Genomic DNA, 27,305 nt, shown 5'->3' with positions numbered 1-27,305 from the left:
ACATATATATGTATGTATACATATAGATACATCATACATGATGCTAACGTCAATGACACTAATGTCGATGACGTCACCGCTAATGATGCTAACGACGACGCTGACTCAGCAGTTACCTGACGCAGGTGACCTTTGACCCGGGACATTTCGTCATGCAAAGTCTTGCTCTTGAACTCGTGCATGTTGTCAAAGTAGTCCTCTACGTCACGCGCGTCGTGGGAGAAGAGCGTGTCGAGCACGATCTCAGTGCCGCACACGTCAATGGCGGCGGCGAAGTACTTCTCCAACTTCCGGCAACAAACGTCCACTTCCTGTTCATCCAAAGTGCTGGCAGAGGCCAGGACGTCCCAAATGTTGGCGGCTTTCAAGTGCGACAAGTCCGGGAAGCACGAGGCCAACACGTCGCCGACACCAGTCAGCTGATGGTGGATCAACTTCAAGTCGCTGACGGACAAAAGTGCAGCCCAACTTGTTGTTGTTGGAACATCTTTATCTTCTTCTTCTTCTTCTTTGCCTTTTTGGCGCCTTTGTAAAGTTCTGTTGTGACACGTGACCGCGAACTTACTCTCGATGACGTTCCACTGGACGATAAAACCTAACTTGAAGGCCTCGGCGTCCTCGAATATGTTGCTTTTCACCGCCACCCAACCTTCTAAACTGTCTGCACGCTCACAGTCCGCCTCGTTCATCACCTGAGATGCTGACGTCTTCTTCACCTCGGCCGCCATGGCTCTGACGCAGGCTGCGTTCACGGGCCAACGCATAATGTGGGATATTCTGCAACCGGCACAACAAACCGTAAGAAACGCAGGTAAAAACTATTCAAAAGTGTTCCGTTTTCTCTACTATATTAGTACTAGTAATTATTTGACTACTAGTAATATTACTAGTACTTATGTGACTACTAGTAATAGTCGGATATTCCGCTCCTGTTTTCCGGCACAACACCGGCATTGCTCTGACGAAGGCTGCGTTCAGGAGCCAAGACATAATGTCGGATATTCTGCAACCAGCACAACAAACCGTAAGAAACGCTGGTAAAAACTATTTAAGTGTTCAGTTTTCTCTACTAGTATTAGTACTAGTAATTATTTGACTACTGGTACTTATGTGACTACTAGTAATAGTACTAGTCGGATATTCCGCTCCTGTCTTCACCACGGCCGCCATTGCTCTGACGCAGGTGTGTTCAGGGCCAACGCATAATGTCGGATATTCTGCAACCAGCACTTGAGTCGTTGTTAATGAATGCTCAGGCTGCTAATACAAATATTTCATTAGGTTGTTTCCGGCATCTGATTTCTTTATTAGCTGTTCATATGCATAAGATGCACATTTACAACAACAATCAGCACATGAAGCCCTTGTGGAGCCTTGTGAAGGCACCATCCTCTCAATAGTTGCCGTCAACTTTGCTCTTTGAGTCATAAATGTCGGAAATGAAGCATTTACAGCCTGAAACAATATTTACATCTCCCATTTTGCTCTCTGAGTCATAAATGTCGGAAATATGTCCGAAGTGAAGCATTTACAGCCTGAAACAATATTTACATCTCCCATTGTGCTCTCTGAGTCATAAATGTCAGAAATATGTCCGAAGTGAAGCATTTACAGCCTGAAACAATATTTACATCTCCTATTTCAGCATCAAGTTGGTGTTTATTTGTGTCGCTGGCATGTTGTCACGTGACCAGCTTCTATTTCTGTCCTCTGCTGCTCACATTCACTCAACTTGCTGCTCTGCAAACTTCATCAGGTAAACACAACTCTCTTCTTCTTACCTTTATAATCATCAACTTGCTGCTCTGCAAACTTCATCAGGTAAACACAACTCTCTCTTCTTACCTTTATAATCATCAACTTGCTGCTCTGTAAACTTCATCAGGTAAACACAACTCTCTCTTCTTACCTTTATAATCATCAACTTGCTGCTCTGTAAACTTCATCAGGTAAACACAACTCTCTCTTCTTACCTTTATAATCATCAACTTGCTGCTCTGCAAACTTCATCAGGTAAACACAACTCTCTCTACCATGAATTGATTAAGTGGACCCCGACTTAAAGAAGTGCAAAAACTTATTGGGGTGTTACCATTTAGTGGTCAATTGTAGGGAATATGTACTGTACTGTACAATCTACTAATAAAATAGAATATGTACTGTACTGTGCAATCTACTAATAAAATAGAATATGTACTGTACTGTGCAATCTACTAATGAAAGTCTCATTCATTCATTCACTCTTCTTCTTACCTTTATAATCATCATTACTATTATGTTGTCCATGATTATGTTGTCTATGATGATTATGTTGTCCATGATGATTATGTTGTCCATGATTATGTTGTCCATGATGATTATGTTGTCTATGATTATGTTGTCCATGATGATGTTGTCCATGATGATTATGTTGTCCATGATGATTATGTTGTCTATGATTATTATGTTGTCCATGATGATGTTGTCTATGATGATTATGTTGTCCATGATGATTATGTTGTCCATGATGATTATGTTGTCCATGATTATGTTGTCCATGATGATTGTTATGTTGTCTATGATGATTATGTTGTCCATGACTATGTTGTCCATGATTATGTTGTCCATGATGATTATGTTGTCCATGATTATTATATTGTCAATGATTATTGTTGTCCATGATGATGATGTTGTCCATGAATATTGTCCATGATGATTATGTTGTCTATGAGTATTATATTGTCCATGATTATGTTGTCTATGATGATTATGTTGTCTATGATTATTATGTTGTCCATGATTATGTTGTCCATGATGATTATGTTGTCCATGATGATGTTGTCCATGATGTTTATGTTGTCCATGATGATTGTTATGTTGTCTATGATGATTATGTTGTCCATGACTATGTTGTCCATGATTATGTTGTCCATGATGATTATGTTGTCTATGATTATTATGTTGTCTATGATGATTATGTTGTCTATGATTATTATGTTGTCTATGATTATTATGTTGTCCATGATTATGTTGTCCATGATGATTATGTTGTCCATGATGATGTTGTCCATGATGTTTATGTTGTCCATGACTATGTTGTCCATGATTATGTTGTCTATGATGATTATGTTGTCCATGATGATTATGTTGTCTATGATTATTATGTTGTCCATGATTATGTTGTCCATGATGATTATGTTGTCCATGATAATTGTTATGTTGTCTATGATGATTATGTTGTCCATGATTATGTTGTCCATGATGATTATGTTGTCCATGATGATTATATTGTCAATGATTATTGTTGTCCATGATGATTATGTTGTCCATGAATATTGTCCATGATTATGTTGTCCATGATGATTATGTTGTCTATGATTATTATATTGTCCATGATTATGTTGTCCATGATGATGATGTTGTCTATGTTGATGATGTTGTCCATGATGATGATGTCCATGATTATGTTGTCCATGATGTTGCTGTCCATGATGATGATGTTGTCCATGATGATGTTGTCCATGATTAAGTTGTTATGATGCTGTCCATGATGATGATGTTGTCCATGATGATGTTGTCTATGTTGATGTTGTCTATGATGATGATGTTGTCCATGATGATGTTGTCTATGATTATTATGTTGTCCATGATGATGATGTTGTCCATGATTATTATGTTGTCTATGATTACTATGTTGTCCATGATGATGACGTTGTTCATGATGATGACGTTGTTCATGATGATGATGTTGTCCATGATGATAACGTTGTCCATGATGATGACGTTGTCCATGATGATGATGATGTTGGACATGATGATGATGATGTCCATGATGATGATGTCGTCCATGATGATGTTGTCCATGATGACGTTGTCCATGATGATTATGTTGTCTATGATTATGTCGTCCATGGTGATGTCCATGATGATGTTGTCCATGATGACGTTGTCCATGATGACTATGTTGTCTATGATTATGTCGTCCATGGTGATGTCCATGATGATGTTGTCCATGATGATGATGTCCATGATGATTATGTTGTCCATGATGATGATGTTGTCCATGATGATTATGTTGTCTATGATTATGTCGTCCATGGTGATGTCCATGATGATGTTTTCCATGATGACGTTGTCCATGATGACTATGTTGTCTATGATTATGTCGTCCATGGTGATGTCCATGATGATGTTGTCCATGATGATGATGTTGCCCATGATGATGATGTCCATGATGATGATGTTGTCCATGATGATGATGTCCATGATGATGACGTTGTCCATGATGATGATGTTGGACATGATGATGATGATGATGTCCATGATGATGTTGTCCATGATGATGATGATGATGTCCATGATGATGTTGTCCATGATGATTATGTTGTCTATGATTATGTCGTCCATGGTGATGTCCATGATGACGTTGTCCATGATGATTATGTTGTCTATGATTATGTCGTCCATGGTGATGTCCATGATGATGTTGTCCATGATGATGATGTCTATGATGACGATGTCCATGATGACGTTGTCCATGATGATGATGTTGCCCATGATGATGATGTCCATGATGATGATGTCCATGATGATGATGTTGTCCACGTGGATGTGTGTGGTTGTAGAGAAGAAGAAATGCAACACAACTATACAAAACAGAGTGAAGATTCATCTGACATGGAAGTAATTACTTTTATTTCTCTTTCACTGGGGACACTTTATTAGGAACACACCTCAAATGTGACTATTGTGATACACAACATTAACATATGACTATTGTGATACACAACATTAACATGACTATTGTGATACACAACATTAGAATGTGACTATTGTGAGACAGAACATTAACATATGACTATCGTGATACACAACATTAACATATGACTATTGTGATACACAACATTAACATGACTATTGTGATACACAACATTAGAATGTGACTATTGTGAGACAGAACATTAACATATGACTATCGTGATACACAACATTAGAATGTGACTATTGTGATACACAACATTAGAATGTGACTATTGTGATACACAACATTAACATATGACTATTGTGATACACAACATTAGAATGTGACTATTGTGATAAACAACATTAGAATGTGACTATTGTGATACACAACATTAGAATGTGACTATTGTTATACACAACATTAAAATGTGACTATTAGACTTAGACTTACTTTTTATTGTCATTCAAATTTGAACTTTACAGCACAGATAAGAACGACATTTCGTTACATAAGCTCATGGTAGTGCAGGATAAAAAAGCAATAAGGTGCATATATAAATAAATAAATATATATAAATAATATATAAATATATATATAAAATAAATATATATATATAAATATATATAAATAAATAAATAGATTACTGTACAGATAAATATATTGCACTTTTTCCACATGCGTCCACGTTTATGGATGTATGTTATATTGTCTTTTTTATTCCAGCGAGTTAATCCATTTTGGGGGGAGTTGAGGGGATCATTTAATTATGATGCGTTCAAGAGTCTTACGGCTTGAGGGAAGAAGCTGTTACAGAACCTGGAGGTTCTGCTTCGGAGGCTGCGGAACCTCTTTCTAGAGTCCAGCAGTGAAAACAGCAGGGAGGAGTCTTTGCAGATTTTCTGAGCCCTGGTCAGGCAGCGGCTTTTTGCCATCTCCTGGATAGGAGGAAGAGGAGTCCTGATGATCTTTTCCGCCGTCCTCACCACTCTCTGGAGAGATTTCCAGTCTGAGGCATTGCAGGCTCCAGTCCAGACAGAGATGCAGGTGGTCTCTATAGTGCCTCTGTAGAATGTGCTGAGAGAGCTGTGCTCTTTTCATCCCACGCAAAAAATGCATGCGCTGCTGAGCTCTTTTTACAAGAGCTCCGGTGTGTAGAGACCAGGTTATATTGTCAGTTATCTGCACCCCCAGGAACTTGGTGCTGCTTACTATCTCCACCGCTGTGCCGTTGATGTAGAGTGGAGCGTGGCTGGACTGGTGCTTCCTGAAGTCAACCATGATCTCCTTGGTCTTGTTGACATTCAGGACCAGGTTGTTGGTTCTGCACCAGTCAACCAGATGTTTCACCTCCTCCCTGTAGTCCATGTGGTTGTTGTCACGGATGAGGCCCACTACTGTTGTGTACTTCACAATGTGGTTAGTAGTGGACCTGGCGCAGCAGTCATGAGTCATCAACGTGAACAGCAGTGGACTCAGGACGCAGCCCTGGGGGGAGCCGGTGCTCAGGGAGATGGCACTGGAGGTGTTGTTGCCCACTCTCACAGATTGGGGTCTGTCTGTGAGGAAGTCAATCAGCCAGTTGCAAAGGGGGGTACTGAATGCAAGGGGGGTCAGTTTGCTCACCAAGTGCTGCGGGATGATGGTGTTGAATGCTGAGCTGAAGTCCAGGAACAACATCCGCACGTGTGTGTCCTTTCCTTCCAGATGTTCTAAGCTCAGGTGGAGTGCAGAGGAGATGGCGTCCTCTGTGGAGCGGTTAGGGCGATAAGCAAACTGGTATGGGTCAAATGTGGGGGGAAGTCTGGAGACAATATATTCCTTTACCAGCCTCTCCAAGCACTTCATTATGATGGGGGTGAGTGCAACGGGGCGGTAATCATTGAGGGAGGAGATTGTGGGGTTTTTTGGCACTGGAATGATTGTGGCCGTATTAAAACATGATGGTACCACAGCCTGGGTCAGCGAGATGTTGAAGATGTCTGTGAGAACCCCAGCCAGCTGGTCTGCACATCCCTTAAGCACCTTGTCCGGAATGTCATCAGGTCCCGGTGCTTTCCGGGGGTTCACTCTCTTCAGGGTATTCCGGACATCCGCTATATCCAGGTTGAGCGGCTGCTCATCAGGGCGAGGGATGGATTTTCTCACCGGAGTGGTGTTAAGTGCCTCAAACTTTGCAAAGTAGTTGTTAAGGTCATCTAGGAAGTTGATACTGTTGTCACAGGGACAGGGGGCAGCTTTATAGTCCGTGATGACCTGTATGCCCTGCCACATTTGTCTAGTGTTCTCGAAGAAGTCCTGCACTTTCTGACTGAGCACGCTTTGCAACCTTAATGGCACGGTTCAAGTTAGCTCTGACAGATTTTAATGCCACCATGTCGCCAGACTTGAAAGCCTTGTTCCGAGCCTTTAGCATTGCACGTACCTCACTGTTCATTCAGGGTTTCTCTTTGGCCCGTGTGGGGATGTTCTTGATCACACCGACATCCTCCATGCACTTCTGAATGTATGCGGACACAGACTCTGCATACTCCTCCACACATGTGTGGTGATTTTCGGTGGCGGCTGCTTTGAACATGTCCCAGTCTGTGGTTTGGAAGCAGTCTTGTAATGCTGACACTGCTCCCTCTGGCCAGGTCCTAGGTCCTCCCCTGCTTCACTGTAGCTTGCTTCCTGATCAGCAGGGGCTTGTATGCAGGAATTAGCATCACAGATAGATGGCCTGAGGAGCCGAGGTGGGGGCGTGGTGCAGCTTTATACGCCTGTTTAATATTACTATAAACCAAGTCCAGCTTGCTTCCACCCCTGGTTGCAAAATTCACATATTGATGGAAATGAGGGAAAACTGTTTTCATGTTAGCTTGATTAAAATCCCCTGCCACAATGAAAACTCCCTCTGGATGTGTAGTTTGCAGTTCATTGATGGAGCAGTACAAAGCATTCAAAGCTTCTTTGGTGTTAGCACTGGGGGAATGTACACTGCTGTGAAGATCATAGCACTGGATTCCCTGGGTAAATAAAATGGCCTGCATTTTATAGTTAATAGTTCAACATCAGGAGAGCAGTGACGTGAAACTATCTTCCCATTATTGACGTATATGCAAACACATCTCTGGATTTACCAGTGAGAGATCTACTCCTGTCCGACCGAAACATAGTTAGCCCCTCGATGCTAACTGCCTCGTCCGGAACGGATGATTTCAACCACGTTTCTGTTAGAAATATGTGACTATTGTGATACACAACATTAACATATGACTATTGTGATACACAACATTAGAATGTGACTATTGTGATACACAACATTAACATATGACTATTGTGATACACAACATTAGAATGTGACTATTGTGATACACAACATTAGACTGTGACTATTGTGATACACAACATTAACATATGACTATTGTGATACACATTAGAATGTGACTATTGTGATACACAACATTAGAATGTGACTATTGTGATACACAACATTAGAATGTGACTATTGTGATACACAACATTAGAATGTGACTATTGTGATACACATTAGAATGTGACTATTGTGATACACAACATTAAAATGTGACTATTGTGATACACAACATTAAAATGTGACTATTGTGATACACAACATTAAAATGTGACCATTGTGATACACAACATTAAAATGTGACTATTGTGATACACAACATTAAAATGTGACTTGTGTGATACAACATTAAAATGTAACTATTGTGATACACAACATTAGAATGTGATTATTGTGATACACAACATTAAAATGTGACTATTGTGATACACAACATTAAAATGTGACTATTGTGATACACAACATTAAAATGTGACTATTGTGATACACAACATTAAAATGTGACTATTGTGATACACAACATTAAAATGTGACCATTGTGATACACAACATTAAAATGTGACTATTGTGATACACAACATTAAAATGTGACTTGTGTGATACAACATTAAAATGTAACTATTGTGATACACAACATTAGAATGTGATTATTGTGATACACAACATTAAAATGTGACTATTGTGATACACAACATTAAAATGTGACTATTGGTGTTAACAAGCTTGGTTTATTTCCCAACTCTAGAGTGAGATGGCCATCAGAAGACATCAGTTAGAAGAAAAAGTGGGCGAGATGGAAAAATTTGCAGGACACTTGGAGGAAATCTTCCTGACTGTGGAGGTACAATGTGACTGTGGAGGTACAATGTGACTGTGGAGGTACAATGTGACTGACTGTGGAGGTACAATGTGACTGACTGTGGAGGTACAATGTGACTGTGGAGGTACAATGTGACTGACTGTGGAGGTGCAATGTGACTGACTGTGGAGGTACAATGTGACTGACTGTGGAGGTACAATGTGACTGACTGTGGAGGTAGAATGTGACTGACTGTGGAGGTACAATGTGACTGTGGAGGTACAATGTGACTGGAAGTACAATGTGACTGTGGAGGTACAATGTGACTGTGGAGGTACAATGTGACTGACTGTGGAGGTACAATGTGACTGACTGTGGAGGTACAATGTGACTGACTGTGGAGGTACAATGTGACTGTGGAGATACAATGTGACTGTGGAGGTACAATGTGACTGTGGAGGTACAATGTGACTGACTGTGGAGGTACAATGTGACTGACTGTGGAGGTACAATGTGACTGACTGTGGAGGTGCAATGTGACTGACTGTGGAGGTACAATGTGACTGACTGTGGAGGTAGAATGTGACTGACTGTGGAGGTACAATGTGACTGTGGAGGTACAATGTGACTGGAAGTACAGGAGGTACAATGTGACTGACTGTGGAGGTACAATGTGACTGACTGTGGAGGTACAATGTGACTGACTGTGGAGGTACAATGTGACTGACTGTGGAGGTACAATGTGACTGACTGGAGGTACAATGTGACTGACTGTGGAGGTACAATGTGACTGTGGAGGTACAATGTGACTGTGGAAGTACAATGTGACTGACTGTGGAGGTACAATGTGACTGTGGAAGTACAATGTGACTGTGGAGGTACAATGTGACTGTGGAGGTACAATGTGACTGTGGAGGTACAATGTGACTGTGGAGGTACAATGTGACTGTGGAGGTACAATGTGACTGTGGAGGTACAATGTGACTGTGGAAGTACAATGTGAGTCAGAAGGAAACAATCAACACAAACTACAACATGTGATTGCAGTAAAACAACAACAACCTTTGTGTGACTGCTAACAGCTAACATCACGTCAAGGAAGACATTATATGACTTTTAGCCGTTTATAATAATATTATAAGTTGTTATTATGTCATTAATGACAAATAACTGTGAATGTTATGTAATTAATGAAGACAATACTAATAAGTGTGTGAATGTTATGTCATTAATGACAACAATAATAAGTGTGTGAATGTTATTATTATGTAATTAATGACACCAATAATAAGTGTGTGAATGTTATTATTATGTAATTAATGACACCAATAATAAGTGTGTGTGAATGTTGTCATTAATGACACACATAAGTGGGTGAATGTTATTATGTCACTAATGACACCAATAATAAGTGTGTGAATGTTATGTCATTAATGACACAAATAAGTGTGTGAATGTTATGTCATTAATGACAGAGATAATAAGTGTGTGAATGTTACTATGATGTGATTAATGTGTGTAGTTGATGAGTAAGTGCTGGTGTGTGAGCAGGAGAACTTTGGGCGTCGTGAGCAGCACTTGGAGCATCACTACAACCAGGTGCTGCACACCTTGTCCCAGGGTCATGATGATGCTGCTGCAGGACTGGAGGAGCAGAAGAAGAACAAGTTGCAGAGTTTGTACACTCAGCTGCTTGCTTGTGGGGAACATCTGGACGCCTCCAAGGAGCTCATTGAGGAAGCCAAGGAGGTTTACCGCAGCCACGATATCAGGCTTTTTCTCAAGGTACTCAACATCCTCTCAACTACATCTTCTACTAATCAACCCTCAAAACATCCATGATGTCCATGATTGTGTTAGGACACGCCTACTAAGAATTGTACCAACACCTTTGGACACGCCCACACATAATTGTACTGTAACACCTTTGGACACGCCCACTAGGGAATGTACTGTAACACCTTTGGACACGCCCACTAGGGAATGTACTGTAACACCTTTGGACACGCCCACTAGGGAATATATTATAACACCTTTGGACACGCCCACTAGGGAATGTACTATAACACCTTTGGACACGCCCACTAGGGAATGTACTGTAACACCTTTGGACACGCCCACTAGGGAATGTACTGTAACACCTTTGGACACGCCCACTAGGGAATGTACTGTAACACCTTTGGACACGCCCACTAGGGAATATATTATAACACCTTTGGACACGCCCACTAGGGAATGTACTATAACACCTTTGGACACGCCCACTAGGGAATGTACTGTAACACCTTTGGACACGCCCACTAGGGAATGTACTGTAACACCTTTGGACATGCCCACTAGGGAATGTACTGTAACACCTTTGGACACGCCCACTAGGGAATGTACTGTAACACCTTTGGACACGCCCACTAGGGAATATATTATAACACCTTTGGACACGCCCACTAGGGAATGTACTATAACACCTTTGGACACGCCCACTAGGGAATGTACTGTAACACCTTTGGACACGCCCACTAGGGAATGTACTGTAACACCTTTGGACACGCCCACTAGGGAATGTACTGTAACACCTTTGGACACGCCCACTAGGGAATATATTATAACACCTTTGGACACGCCCACTAGGGAATGTACTATAACACCTTTGGACACGCCCACTAGGGAATGTACTGTAACACCTTTGGACACGCCCACTAGGGAATGTACTGTAACACCTTTGGACACGCCCACTAGGGAATGTACTGTAACACCTTTGGACACGCCCACTAGGGAATATATTATAACACCTTTGGACACGCCCACTAGGGAATGTACTATAACACCTTTGGACACGCCCACTAGGGAATGTACTGTAACACCTTTGGACACGCCCACTAGGGAATGTACTGTAACACCTTTGGACATGCCCACTAGGGAATGTACTGTAACACCTTTGGACACGCCCACTAGGGAATGTACTGTAACACCTTTGGACACGCCCACTAGGGAATATATTATAACACCTTTGGACACGCCCACTAGGGAATGTACTATAACACCTTTGGACACGCCCACTAGGGAATGTACTGTAACACCTTTGGACACGCCCACTAGGGAATGTACTGTAACACCTTTGGACACGCCCACTAGGGAATGTACTGTAACACCTTTGGACACGCCCACTAGGGAATGTACTGTAACACCTTTGGACACGCCCACTAGGGAATGTACTGTAACACCTTTGGACACGCCCACTAGGGAATGTACTGTAACACCTTTGGACACGCCCACTAGGAAATGTACTAACACTTTTGGACACGCCCACCAGAAAGTGTACTAACACCTTTGGACACGCCCACTAGGAAGTGTATTAACACCTTTGGACACGCCCACTAGGAAATGTAGTCTAACAACACTAGGAAATATACTCAACACCTTTGGACACGCCCACTAGTAAATGTACTCTTCTTCGGATACGCCCACTAGGAAATGTACTCAAACACATTTGGACACGCCCACTAGGAAATGTAGTCTAACCCAACATTTGGACACGCCCACTAGGAAATGTAGTCTAACCCAACATTTGGACACGCCCACTAGGAAATGTAGTCTAACCCAACATTTGGACACGCCCACTAGGAAATGTACTCTTCTTTGGATACGCCCACTAGGAAATGTACTCAAACACATTTGGACACGCCCACTAGGAAATGTAGTCTAACCCAACATTTGGACACGCCTACTAGGAAATGTACTCAAACACATTTGGACACGCCCACTAGGAAATGTACTCAAACACATTTGGACACGCCCACTAGGAAATGTACTCAAACACATTTGGACACGCCCACTAGGAAATGTACTCAAACACATTTGGACACGCCCACTAGGAAATGTAGTCTAACCCAACATTTGGACACGCCCACTAGGAAATGTAGTCTAACCCAACATTTGGACACGCCCACTAGGAAATGTACTCTTCTTTGGACACGCCCACTAGGAAATGTAGTCTAACCCAACATTTGGACACGCCCACAAGGAAATGTAGTCTAACCCAACATTTGGACACGCCCACTAGGAAATGTACTCTTCTTTGGACACGCCCACTAGGAAATGTACTCAAACACATTTGGACACGCCCACTAGGAAATGTACTCTTCTTTGGATACGCCCACTAGGAAATGTACTCAAACACATTTGGACACGCCCACTAGGAAATGTAGTCTAACCCAACATTTGGACACGCCCACTAGGAAATGTAGTCTAACCCAACATTTGGACACGCCCACTAGGAAATGTAGTCTAACCCAACATTTGGACACGCCCACTAGAAAAAGTCCTCAGCAGCATGTTTGTGTTGACTTATTGTTACATGTAAGCTGCACACTGACTACTCTATCTCCCCTTCCCATGACAGGTTGTGGTTGCCACCATTAAAAGGTAAACAAGTGCTGTTGCAGCATGTGATTCATGATCAAGTCCTCACTTCCTGCTCCTCCTAAGAATGGAGGACTTTGCCAAAGAAGAGATGGACCTCACCTTGTCCACACGTCTGGACTTTGACACGCCTCTTGCTGACCTGTCGGACGTCACAAGCATGATGGAGTCCATCAACATTGTTGCAGGTAGATGATAGCATGATGGAGTCCATCAACATTGTTGCAGGTAGATGACAGCATGATGGAGTCCATCAACATTGTTGCAGGTAGATGATGGCATGATGGAGTCCATCAACATTGTTGCAGGTAGATGACGGCATGATGGAGTCCATCAACATTGTTGCAGGTAGATGATGGCATGATGGAGTCCATCAACATTGTTGCAGGTAGATGATAGCATGATGGACTCCTTCAACATTGTTGCAGGTAGATGATAGCATGATGGAGTCCATCAACATTGTTGCAGGTAGATGATAGCATGAAGGTAGATGATAGCATGATGGAGTCCGTCAACATTGTTGAAGGTATATGATAGCATGATAGAGTCCGTCAACATTGTTGAAGGTATATGATAGCATGATAGAGTCCATCAACATTGTTGCAGGTATATGATAGCATGATGGAGTCCATCAACATTGTTGCAGGTATATGATAGCATGATGGAGTCCATCAACATTGTTGCAGGTAGATGATAGCATGATGGAGTCCATCAACATTGTTGCAGGTAGATGATGGCATGATGGAGTCCATCAACATTGTTGCAGGTATATGATAGCATGATGGAGTCCATCAACATTGTTGCAGGTAGATGATGGCATGATGGAGTCCATCAACATTGTTGCAGGTAGATGATAGCATGATGGAGTCCATCAACATTGTTGCAGGTATATGATAGCATGATGGAGTCCATCAACATTGTTGCAGGTAGATGATGGCATGATGGAGTCCATCAACATTGTTGCAGGTATATGATAGCATGATGGAGTCCATCAACATTGTTGCAGGTAGATGATAGCATGATGGAGTCCATCAACATTGTTGCAGGTAGATGATGGCATGATGGAGTCCATCAACATTGTTGCAGGTATATGATAGCATGATGGAGTCCATCAACATTGTTGCAGGTAGATGATGGCATGATGGAGTCCATCAACATTGTTGCAGGTAGATGATAGCATGATGGAGTCCATCAACATTGTTGCAGGTAGATGATAGCATGATGGAGTCCATCAACATTGTTGCAGGTATATGATAGCATGATGGAGTCCATCAACATTGTTGCAGGTAGATGATGGCATGATGGAGTCCATCAACATTGTTGCAGGTATATGATAGCATGATGGAGTCCATCAACGTTGTTGCAGGTAGATGATAGCATGATGGAGTCCATCAACATTGTTGCAGGTAGATGATAGCATGATGGAGTCCATCAACATTGTTGCAGGTAGATGATGACTTCTTGATATGATGTTGTGTCCTCAGCTCCCTCAGCTCCAGTCATTAACCCTCAAGTGGTCAACTCGGCCACACACACATCTCTGCGTGTGTGCTGGACTCTCTTCTCTGATGACACGGTGGACTTCTATGAGCTGTACTACACACCTGTGCTGCACCACACACCTACTGCTGCACCACCAGGTAACACACCTGCATGTCTGCTCTACTACTACCACTACTACTGAGATCATTACTGGAATAATACTACTGAGATCATTACTGTAATAATACTACTACTGAGATCATTACTGTAATAATACTACTACTGAGATCATTACTGTAATAATACTACTACTGAGATCATTACTGTAATAATACTACTACTGAGATCATTACTGGAATAATACTACTACTGAGATCATTACTGTAATACTACTACTACTGAGATCATTACTGTAATAATGCTACTACTGAGATCATTACTGTAATAATACTACTACAGAGATAATTACTGTAATAATACTACTACTGAGATCATTACTGGAATAATACTACTACTGAGATCATTACTGGAATAATACTACTACTGAGATCATTACTGGAATAATAATACTACTGAGATAAATACTGTAGTAATAATAATACTACTACTGAGATAATTACTGTAATAATACTACTACTACTGAGATCATTACTGTAATAATAATACTACTGAGATCATTACTGGAATAATAATACTACTGAGATCATTACTGTAATAATACTACTACTGAGATCATTACTGTAATAATACTACTGCTGAGATCATTACTGGAATAATACTACTACTGAGATCATTACTGGAATAATAATACTACTGAGATCATTACTGGAATAATAATACTACTGAGATCATTACTGTAATAATGCTACTACTGAGATCATTACTGTAATAATGCTACTACTGAGATCATTACTGTAATAATACTACTACTGAGATCATTACTGGAATAATAATACTACTACTGAGATCATTACTGGAATAATAATACTACTGAGATCATTACTGGAATAATAATACTACTGAGATCATTACTGTAATAATACTACTACTGAGATCATTACTGTAATAATACTACTACTGAGATCATTACTGGAATAATACTACTACTGAGATCATTACTGGAATACTACTACTGAGATCATTACTGTAATAATACTACTACTGAGATCATTACTGTAATACTACTACTACTACTGAGATCATTACTGTAATACTACTACTACTGAGATAATTACTGTAATAATACTACTACTGAGATAATTACTCTAATACTACTACTACTACTGAGATCATTACTGTAATACTACTACTGAGATCATTACTGTAATAATACTACTACTGAGATCATTACTGTAATAATAATACTACTGAGATCATTACTGTAATAATACTACTACTGAGATCATTACTGTAATAATAATAATACTGAGATCATTACTGTAATAATACTACCACTACTGAGATCATTACTGTAATAATACTACTACTGAGATCATTACTGTAATAATAATACTACTGAGATCATTACTGGAATAATACTACTACTGAGATCATTACTGTAATAATACTACTACTGAGATAATTACTGTAATACTACTACTACTGAGATCATTACTGTAATAATACTACTACTGAGATCATTACTGGAATACTACTACTACTGAGATAATTACTGTAATAATAATACTACTGAGATCATTACTGTAATAATACTAATACTGGAGATCATCAAGCAGAAGCTTGTGGATGGCTACCAAAAGCGCCTTATTGCAGGTAAACTTGCCAAGGGACATGTAAGCAAATATTAACATTGCTGTATGTATACTTTTGACCCTCACATTTTCAGTAGAGCCATAATAAATTCATAAAAGAAGCAAACTTCATGAATGTTTTTAGTGAGCAACAAGTATGTGCTCCAATCACTACATCACAAAACAATAAGAAATGATTGTAAAGTCAAGACAGCCATGACATGATGTTCTTTACACGTGTACGTACACTTTTGCCCACCACTGGTTGGACATCAGGAAGAAGAAGAAGAAGAAGAAGAAGAAGATGGATGTGGAATAAAGAACTGATTGGACATCAGGAAGAAGGTGAAGAAGAAGAAGAATAAGAAGAAGAAGAAGAAGAAGATGGATGTGGAATAAAGAACTGATTGGACATCAGGAAGAAGGTGAAGAAGAAGAAGAAGAAGAAGAAGAAGATGGATGTGGAATAAAGAACTGATTGGACATCAGGAAGAAGGTGAAGAAGAAGAAGAAGAAGAAGATGGATGTGGAATAAAGAACTGATTGGACATCAGGAAGAAGGTGAAGAAGAAGAAGAAGAAGATGGATGTGTAATAAAGAACTGATTGGACATCAGGAAGAAGGTGAAGAAGACAAAGAAGAAGAAGAAGAAGATGGATGTGGAATAAAGAACTGATTGGACATCAGGAAGAAGAAGAAGAAGAAGAAGATGGATGTGTAATAAAGAACTGATTGGACATCAGGAAGAAGGTGAAGAAGAAGAAGAAGAAGAAGAAGAAGAAGATGGTGGTGGAATAAAGAACTGATTGGACATCAGGAAGAAGGTGAAGAAGAAGAAGATGGATGTGGAATAAAGAACTGATTGGACATCAGGAAGAAGGTGAAGAAGAAGAAGAAGAAGAAGATGGATGTGGAATAAAGAACTGATTGGACATCAGGAAGAAGGTGAAGAAGAAGAAGAAGAAAAGAAGAAGAAGATGGATGTGGAATAAAGAACTGATTGGACATCAGGAAGAAGGTGAAGAAGAAGAAGGTGAAGAAGAAGAAGATGAATGTGGAATAAAGAACTGATTGGCCATCAGGAAGAAGGTGAAGAAGAAGAAGAAGAAGATGGATGTGGAATAAAGAACTGAGTGGACTTCAGGAAGAAGGTGAAGAAGAAGAAGAAGAAGATGGATGTGGAATAAAGAACTGATTGGACATCAGGAAGAAGGTGAAGAAGACAAAGAAGAAGAAGAAGAAGATGGATGTGGAATAAAGAACTGATTGGACATCAGGAAGAAGAAGAAGAAGAAGAAGATGGATGTGTAATAAAGAACTGATTGGACATCAGGAAGAAGGTGAAGAAGAAGAAGAAGAAGAAGAAGAAGAAGATGGTGGTGGAATAAAGAACTGATTGGACATCAGGAAGAAGGTGAAGAAGAAGAAGATGGATGTGGAATAAAGAACTGATTGGACATCAGGAAGAAGGTGAAGAAGAAGAAGAAGAAGAAGATGGATGTGGAATAAAGAACTGATTGGACATCAGGAAGAAGGTGAAGAAGAAGAAGAAGAAAAGAAGAAGAAGATGGATGTGGAATAAAGAACTGATTGGACATCAGGAAGAAGGTGAAGAAGAAGAAGGTGAAGAAGAAGAAGATGAATGTGGAATAAAGAACTGATTGGCCATCAGGAAGAAGGTGAAGAAGAAGAAGAAGAAGATGGATGTGGAATAAAGAACTGAGTGGACTTCAGGAAGAAGGTGAAGAAGAAGAAGAAGAAGATGGATGTGGAATAAAGAACTGAGTGGACTTCAGGAAGAAGGTGAAGAAGAAGAAGAAGAAGAAGATGGATGTGGAATAAAGAACTGAGTGGACTTCAGGAAGAAGGTGAAGAAGAAGAAGAAGAAGAAGAAGATGGATGTGGAATAAAGAACTGAGTGGACTTCAGGAAGAAGGTGAAGAAGATGGATGTGGAATAAAGAACTGAGTGGACTTCAGGAAGAAGGTGAAGAAGAAGAAGAAGAAGAAGATGGATGTGGAATAAAGAACTGAGTGGACTTCAGGAAGAAGGTGAAGAAGAAGAAGAAGAAGATGGATGTGGAATAAAGAACTGATTGGACATCAGGAAGAAGAAGAAGAAGAAGAAGAAGAAGAAGATGGATGTGTAATAAAGAACTGATTGGACATCAGGAAGAAGGTGAAGAAGAAGAAGAAGAAGAAGATGGATGTGGAATAAAGAACTGATTGGCCATCAGGAAGAAGGTGAAGAAGAGACACACATGTCCTTCCTCCACCATGACTGTGTCATTATATCATCAAGGTAGCAAGGACTCAGTTTATTATCACAACCCGTGGTCACGTGACACCAAGGCGGGTCCTTCCTGCACCATGACTGTGTCATTATATCATTAAGGTATCAAGGACTCAGTTTATTATCACAACCCGCGGTCACGTGACACCAAGGCGGGTCCTTCCTGCACCATGACTGTGTGTCAAAGTCGATACCTGGTCAGTGCAAAGATGAGTGACAGGTGTGCTCACTTCTACCTGGTCAGTGCAAAGATGAGTGACAGGTGTGCTCACTTCCAAAGGAACCTGACATGAAACTCTTAACCTTCTGTAAAATATTAGAAATACAACTTGTTGAAAGTTGATTAAATATGCACTAATGATCATGAACTTTGATTTCTTCATTCCTTCTTTCAGTGCACAAAGTGAAAGTGAAAGAAAGTCAGTGCTCTCTGACAGACCTGCTGCCTGGAGCTCAGTATGAAGTGTGGATAACAGCCACCAACACCACCGGCATCAGCCCTAACAGCGACAAGGTACTCTACCTCACAGGTAATACTACTGAGATCATTACTGGAATAATACTACTACTGAGATCATTACTGGAATAATACTACTACTGAGATCATTACTGCAATAATACTACTACTACTGAGATCATTACTGGAATAATACTACTACTACTGAGATCATTACTGGAATAATACTACTACTGAGATCATTACTGGAATAATACTACTACTACTACTACTACTACTAATGAGATCATTACTGGAATAATACTACTACTACTACTGGGATCATTACTGGAATAATACTACTACTACTACTGAGATCATTACTGGAATAATACTACTACTACTACTGAGATCATTACTGGAATACTACTACTACTACTACTACTACTACTGAGATCATTACTGGAATACTACTACTACTACTACTACTACTACTGAGATCATTACTGTAATAATACTACTACTGAGATCATTACTGTAATAATACCACTACTGAGATCATTACTGTAATAATACTACTACTGAGATCATTACTGTAATACTACTACTACTGAGATCATTACTGTAATACTACTACTACTGAGATCATTACTGTAATACTACTACTACTGAGATCATTACTCTAATACTACTACTACTGAAATCATTACTGTAATAATACTACTGAGATCATTACTGTAATAATACTACTACTGAGATCATTGCTGTAATAATACTACTACTGAAATATTACTGTAATACTACTACTACTGAGATCATTACTGTAATACTACTACTACTGAGATCATTACTGTAATACTACTACTACTGAGATCATTACTGGAATACTACTACTGAGATCATTACTGTAATAATACTACTACTGAGATCATTACTGTAATACTACTACTACTACTACTGAGATCATTACTGTAATAATACTACTACTGAGATCATTACTGTATTAATACTGCTACTGAGATCATTACTGTAATACTACTACTACTGAGATCATTACTGTAATAATACTACTACTTAGATCATTACTGTAATAATACTACTACTGAGATCATTACTGGAATAATACTACTACTGAGATCATTACTGTAATACTACTACTACTGAGATCATTACTGTAATTCTACTACTGAGATCATTACTGTAATAATAATACTCCTGGAGATCATTACTCTACTGTATTAATACTACTACTGGAGATCATTACTGTAATACTACTACTGAGATCATTACTGTAATACTACTACTGAGGTCATTACTGTAATAATAATACTCCTGGAGATCATTACTCTACTGTATTAATACTACTACTGGAGATCATTACTGTAATACTACTACTGAGATCATTACTGTAATAATACTACTACTGAGATCATTACTGTAATACTATAACTGAGATCATTACTGTAATAATAATACTCCTGGAGATCATTACTCTACTGTAATACTACTACTACTGAGATCATTACTGTAATACTACGACTGAGATCATTACTGCAATAATAATATTCCTGGAGATCATTACTCTACTGTAATACTACTACTGGAGATTATTACTCTAATGGAATAATAATTATACTACTACTGAAATATTACTGTAATAATACTACTACTGAGATCATTACTGTAATAATAATACTCCTGGAGATCATTGCTCTACTGTAATACTACTACTACTGGAGATTATTACTCTACTGGAATAATACTAATACTACTACTACTGAGATCATTACTCTACTGTAATAATAATACTACTGCAGATCTTTACTCTACTGGAGATCAAACACTTTACTGCACTACTACTACTACTACTTGAGATCAAACAATACTCTACTGTACTACTACTGGAGATCAAACACTACTCTACTGTACTACTACTGGAGATCAAACAATACTCTACTGTACTACTACTGGAGATCAAACAATACTCTACTGTACTACTACTGGAGATCAAACAATACTCTACTGTACTACTACCGGGGATCAAACAATACTCTACTGTACTACTACTGGAGATCAAACACTACTCTACTGTACTACTACTACCACCGGAGATCAAACAATACTCTACTGTACTACTACTGGAGATCAAACAATACTCTACTGTACTACTACTGGAGATCAAACAATACTCTACTGTACTACTACCGGGGATCAAACAATACTCTACTGTACTACTACTGGATATCAAACATTACTCTACTGTACTGTAATACTACTACTACTGGAGAACAAATATTACTGTACTGCAAATATTACTCTACAAACTGTACTGTAATAATACTACTGGAGGGGAAAGACTAAAGGAGTGCTTATATTAGTGATATTATTGTACAGTATTATAGTATATACAGTAACAGGAGTACTGATTATTGTTTATGATATTATTCTTGTGTGCAGTTCCTTCACCTCCAGTGCTGAAGTTGAAGGAGTGTTGCAGCTGCACAGAGGCTGCTCTAATTCGCTGGGAGTCAGGAAACTGTGATCCTGTCGATTCATACACACTGGAACTCCAACACTTGACACTTGATGCCACTGACCACCACCTCACACAGTAACTACACACTACTTCATTACCATATACACTACTCTACTTCATTACCATATACACTACTGTACATCATTACAATATACACTACTCTACTTCATTACAATATACACTACTGTACTTCATTACAATATACACTACTGTACTTCATTACAATATACACTACTCTACATCATTACAATATACACTACTGTACTTCATTACAATATACACTACTGTATGTATGGTGAAATGCGTTAAGTGTATTGATTACATAATGGTGACATGTGTATTGATTATGTATGGTGAAATGTGTCTTGATTAATTAATGTTGTAAAGTGTATTGATTATTTACCTTGATGGTGATGTGTGTATTGATGAATGAATGTTGTAAAGTGTATTGATTATTTACCTTGATGGTGATGTGTGTATTGATGAATGAATGTTGTAAAGTGTATTGATTATTTACCTTGATGGTGACGTGTGTATTAATGAATGAATGTTGTTAAGTTTATTGATTATTTACCTTGATGGTGATGTGTGTATTGATGAATGAATGTTGGAGAGTGTATTGATTATTTACCTTGATGGTGACGTGTGTATTGATGAATGAATGTTGGAGAGTGTATTGATTATTTACCTCGATGTTGACGTGTGTATTGATTAATGAATGTTGTAAAGTGTATTGATTATTTACCTTGATGGTGATGTGTGTATTAATGAATGAATGTTGTTAAGTGTATTGATTATTTACCTCGATGTTGACGTGTGTATTGATGAATGAATGTTGGACAGTGTATTGATTATTTACCTTGATGGTGACGTGTGTATTAATGAATGAATGTTGTTAAGTGTATTGATTATTTACCTTGATGGTGATGTGTGTATTGATGAATGAATGTTGGAGAGTGTATTGATTATTTACCTTGATGGTGATGTGTGTATTGATGAATGAATGTTGGAGAGTGTATTGATTATTTACCTTGATGGTGACGTGTGTATTGATGAATGAATGTCGGAGAGCGTATTGATTATTTACCCAAATTGTGATGTGTGTATTGATGAATGAACGTTGGAGAGTGTGTTGATTATTTACCTTGATGGTGATGTGTGTATTGATGAATGAATGTTGTAAAGTGTATTGATTATTTACCTTGATGGTGATGTGTGTATTGATGAATGAATGTTGTAAAGTGTATTGATTATTTACCTTGATGGTGATGTGTGTATTGATGAATGAATGTTGGAGAGTGTATTGATTATTTACCTTGATGGTGACGTGTGTATTGATGAATGAATGTTGGAGAGTGTATTGATTATTTACCTCGATGTTGACGTGTGTATTGATTAATGAATGTTGTAAAGTGTATTGATTATTTACCCAAATGATGATGTGTGTATTGATGAATGAATGTTGTAAAGTGAATTGATTATTTACCTTGATGGTGACGTGTGTATTGATGAATGAATGTTGTAAAGTGTATTGATTATTTGCCTTGATGGTGACGTGTGTATTGATGAATGAATGTTGTAAAGTGTATTGATTATTTACCTTGATGGTGATGTGTGTATTGATGAATGAATGTCGGAGAGTGTATTGATTATTTACCCGAATGGTGACGTGTGTATTGATGAATGAATGTTGTAAACTGTATTGATTATTTACCTTGATGGTGATGTGTGTATTGATGAATGAATGTTGTAAAGTGCATTGATTATTTACCTCGGTGGTGAAAAGTGTGTTGATTATTTACCTCGCTGGTAAAAAGTGTATTATTGATGACCTTGGTGTTCCCAGGTGTGTGGTAGCAATACCCACCTGCCAGTGTCTGGTTGCCCTCCAAGATGGCCGTCATTACAGCGTGTGTGTGAGGGCCGTCAATGTTGGCGGTCAGAGCGACAAAAGTGATGTCATCACCATCTCCACGACTGGTGAGAAGAACATGTTTCCATCACATTTAGGACTGATGTAGCAGTTATTTGTGATGGACAGGTACCTTCTTCCACCTGATGGAGGACACGGCCCATCCTTGCTTGTCCTTCTCAGAGGACGGTCTGACCTTATTTTATGGGGATGAAGAAGTACCAATAAGTGCTATGGGTCTAGACCACAACTACTTCACCAGGTACACCAATAGTTCATGAAGGACTTCTTCTCCATAACTCTTCTCCTGCGTGGCAGTTGTGTGGCGGTCCTGGGGGATCTGATCCCAGTACGTGCTCGCCATTACTGGGAAGTGTCGGTGGACCATGAGACAGAGTTTCGTATTGGTGTGGCGTATGAGGACACGGAGAGAAGTCACTACCTGGGAGGAAACAGCAGCTCCTGGTGCATGAGACACGTCCTCACTCCATCCAGGTACGCAGGTGACACCATCGTGGCCTTTTCTCAATACTGCAGTCACCACAGCCGTTATTAAGAGTCCTTACCTGCTCAGTGGCCTAGTGGTTCAGAGTGTCCGCCCTGAGATGGGTAGGTTGTGAGTTCAAACCCTGGCTGAGTCATACCAAAGACTATAAAAATGGGAGCCATTACCTCCCTGCTTGGCACTCAGCATCAAGGGTTGGAATTGGGGGTTAAATCACCAAAAATGATTCCCGGGCGCAGCCACCACTGCTGCTCACTGCTCCCCTCACCTCCCAGCGGGTGATCAAGGGTGATGGGTCAAATGCAGAGGATAATTCCACCACACCTAGTGTGTGTGTGACTATCATTGCTACTTTAACTTAACTTTTTTATGTATTGTGCTTTGTTTCTCACAACATGATCGTTATCAACATTCCATTTTAGTCATCTCCCATCCTCTCCTCCATTTTAGTCATCTCCCATATTGTCGTCCATGTTCCAGGCACAAGTACGAGTTTCTGCACGATGGCTGGAGTCCTGACCTGAGGATCACGGTGAACCCAGTCCGCGTGGGTGTGGCTTTGGACTATGAGAGAGGAACCCTGAGCTTCTTTAACGTGGATTTGAAACAACACCTGCACACCTTCCAGTGTCACTTCCAGCGTTTGGTGCACCCTTGTTTTGGCCTAGACAGCCCAGGAGCTCTGACCATCATCAATGGAATGGAGGCTCCCAGATATGTCTTTCAATATTAGCATCTCCACATTAGGTATTAGTTGACCATTATCTATGGAATGGAGGCTCCCAGATATGTACTTCAATATTAGCATCTCCACATTAGGTATTAGTTGACCATCAACTATGGAATGGAGGTGTCATTCAATATTAGCATCTCCACATTAGGTATTAGTTGACCATCATCTATGGAATGGAGGTGTCCTTCAATATTAGCATCTCCACATTAGGTATTAGTTGACCATCAACTATGGAATGGAGGTGTCCTTCAATATTAGCATCTCCACATTAGGTATTAGTTGACCATCATCTATGGAATGGAGGTGTCATTCAATATTAGCATCTCCACATTAGGTATTAGTTGACCATCATCTATGGAATGGAGGTGTCCTTCAATATTAGCATCTCCACATTAGGTATTAGTTGACCATCATCTATGGAATGGAGGCTCCCAGATATGTACTTCAATATTAGCATCTCCACATTAGGTATTAGTTGACCATCAACTATGGAATGGAGGTGTCCTTCAATATTAGCATCTCCACATTAGGTATTAGTTGACCATCATCAATGGAATGGAGGTGTCCTTCAATATTAGCATCTCCACATTAGGTATTAGTTGACCATCATCAATGGAATGGAGGCTCCCAGATATGTACTTCAATATTAGCATCTCCACATTAGGTATTAGTTGACCATCAACTATGGAATGGAGGTGTCCTTCAATATTAGCATCTCCACATTAGGTATTAGTTGACCATCATCAATGGAATGGAGGCTCCCAGATATGTACTTCAATATTAGCATCTTCACATTAGGTATTAGTTGACCATCAACTATGGAATGGAGGTGTCCTTCAATATTAGCATCTCCACATTAGGTATTAGTTGACCATCATCAATGGAATGGAGGCTCCCAGATATGTCCTTCAATATTAGCATCTTCACATTAGGTATTAGTTGACCATCATCTATGGAATGGAGGCTCCCAGATATGTCCTTCAATATTAGCATCTCCACATTAGGTATTAGTTGACCATCATCAATGGAATGGAGGTGTCCTTCAATATTAGCATCTCCACATTAGGTATTAGTTGACCATCATCAATGGAATGGAGGCTCCCAGATATGTACTTCAATATTAGCATCTCCACATTAGGTATTAGTTGACCATCAACTATGGAATGGAGGTGTCCTTCAATATTAGCATCTCCACATTAGGTATTAGTTGACCATCATCAATGGAATGAATGGAGGTGTCCTTCAATATTAGCATCTCCACATTAGGTATTAGTTGACCATCATCAATGGAATGGAGGCTCCCAGATATGTACTTCAATATTAGCATCTCCACATTAGGTATTAGTTGACCATCATCTATGGAATGGAGGTGTCCTTCAATATTAGCATCTTCACATTAGGTATTAGTTGACCATCATCTATGGAATGGAGGTGTCCTTCAATATTAGCATCTTCACATTAGGTATTAGTTGACCCTCAACTATGGAATGGAGGTGTCATTCAATATTAGCATCTTCACATTAGGTATTAGTTGACCATCATCTATGGAATGGAGGTGTCCTTCAATATTAGCATCTTCACATTAGGTATTAGTTGACCATCATCTATGGAATGGAGGCTCCCAGATATGTACTTCAATATTAGCATCTCCACAAAGATTTGATGACTTTTTAATTGAATATTCCATGGGAACAACATTCATTTTCCAAGAGAAGAAAAGTCTTTACATTGCTTTGCCAACTGCTGTAAAATATGATCATCTCTATTCAGACATTAAAAAGGAGAAATCCACCAAGGAAACCTAAAAAGTGTCAAAATTCCTCTTGAGTTGAAAAATGTTGAGGGAAATCATGTTTTTCTCTTGTGTAAAAAAAACTTGAGATGTGATTGAGTTCTTCCGGTCATTTCCTACATAACAATATTATTATTGTTATTGTGGTGGTAGAAAAATGTTCATTTCATTGATGATGAAAGTGTTCCTTGACAGGCCTCATGAGTTAGTACTCTTACGTCTTCTCCTCTTCCTCATCAGAGGAGTCTCCTCCATAGGGCACCAGGCCAGACGTGTCCTCCTCCACCCTGGACCGCTTGTCTTCAGCAACACCTGCAGAGGTTACAGCAGGGGTCACAGTGGGTGTTACAACAGGGGTTACAGCGGGGGTTAGTCGGTGTTACAGTCAGGGCTACAGAGGGTGTTAGTCTGTTTTACAGTCCAGGTTACAGTGGGTGCTGCAGCGGGGGTTAGTCGGTGTTACAGTAGGGTTACAGTCAGGGCTACAGAGGGTGTTAGTCTTTTCTTTCTTTCTTTTAGTTTATTTGGAACATGAACACACTTACATCATAATACATCACACAATTTCATATC

At 39.6% G+C, this 27,305-nt stretch overlaps 3 protein-coding genes across 10 annotated transcripts in view; 1 reads left to right on the top strand and 2 right to left on the bottom strand.

The window, feature by feature from the left end:
* Positions 1-764, bottom strand: part of whamm (WASP homolog associated with actin, golgi membranes and microtubules) — a 33,739-nt gene extending 32,975 nt beyond the window's left edge. For both annotated transcript variants that reach the window (XM_061974649.2, XM_061974650.2), the window contains exon 1: positions 117-764. In XM_061974649.2, coding sequence (XP_061830633.1) covers positions 117-764 — 648 coding nt within the window. The remainder of the gene's footprint in view (positions 1-116) is intronic.
* LOC133615831 (fibronectin type III and SPRY domain-containing protein 2) lies at positions 699-26,613 on the top strand. 6 transcript variants are annotated; one of them, XM_072914818.1, is made up of 15 exons: positions 699-811; positions 8,821-8,916; positions 10,426-10,659; positions 13,274-13,296; positions 13,360-13,481; positions 14,778-14,933; positions 19,214-19,348; positions 21,712-21,865; positions 23,637-23,770; positions 23,832-23,964; positions 24,021-24,197; positions 24,688-25,501; positions 25,564-26,140; positions 26,207-26,371; positions 26,558-26,613. In XM_072914818.1, exons 2-12 carry the CDS (start codon positions 8,827-8,829, stop codon positions 24,938-24,940), a joined length of 1,611 nt encoding a protein of 536 aa, XP_072770919.1. In that variant the 5' UTR covers positions 699-811; positions 8,821-8,826; the 3' UTR covers positions 24,941-25,501; positions 25,564-26,140; positions 26,207-26,371; positions 26,558-26,613. The 6 variants fall into 6 exon arrangements, with proteins under 6 accessions (XP_072770919.1, XP_072770918.1, XP_072770916.1 ...); XM_072914817.1 differs by having other exon boundaries at positions 24,688-25,666; positions 25,739-26,140; XM_072914815.1 differs by having other exon boundaries at positions 24,688-26,140.
* LOC133615830 (KH homology domain-containing protein 4-like) overlaps positions 26,595-27,305 on the bottom strand; it is a 30,431-nt gene continuing 29,720 nt past the window's right edge. For both annotated transcript variants that reach the window (XM_061974652.1, XM_061974651.1), the window contains exon 14: positions 26,595-27,044. Coding sequence is in view for 1 of the 2 variants with exons in the window: in XM_061974651.1 (XP_061830635.1) it covers positions 26,947-27,044 (98 nt within the window). In the remaining variant the exon portion in view is untranslated. The remainder of the gene's footprint in view (positions 27,045-27,305) is intronic.

Source organism: Nerophis lumbriciformis, linkage group LG15 (assembly GCF_033978685.3).
Source record: "Nerophis lumbriciformis linkage group LG15, RoL_Nlum_v2.1, whole genome shotgun sequence".
Classification (NCBI taxonomy): domain Eukaryota; kingdom Metazoa; phylum Chordata; class Actinopteri; order Syngnathiformes; family Syngnathidae; genus Nerophis; species Nerophis lumbriciformis.
Note: the sequence above shows the minus strand (reverse complement) of the source record. Positions and strands in the feature narration are given on the sequence as shown.

What these genes read in the sequence shown, in the direction of transcription:
- LOC133615831 (XM_072914818.1), top strand. Translation starts at nt 8,827, where the DNA reads ATGGCCATCAGAAGACATCAGTTAGAAGAAAAAGTGGGCGAGATGGAA. An exon ending in ACCTACTGCTGCACCACCAG is followed by an intron (nt 14,934 to 19,213) that starts GTAACACACCTG and finishes TCCTTCTTTCAG; the next exon opens with TGCACAAAGTGAAAGTGAAA. An exon ending in GACCACAACTACTTCACCAG is followed by an intron (nt 23,965 to 24,020) that starts GTACACCAATAG and finishes CCTGCGTGGCAG; the next exon opens with TTGTGTGGCGGTCCTGGGGG.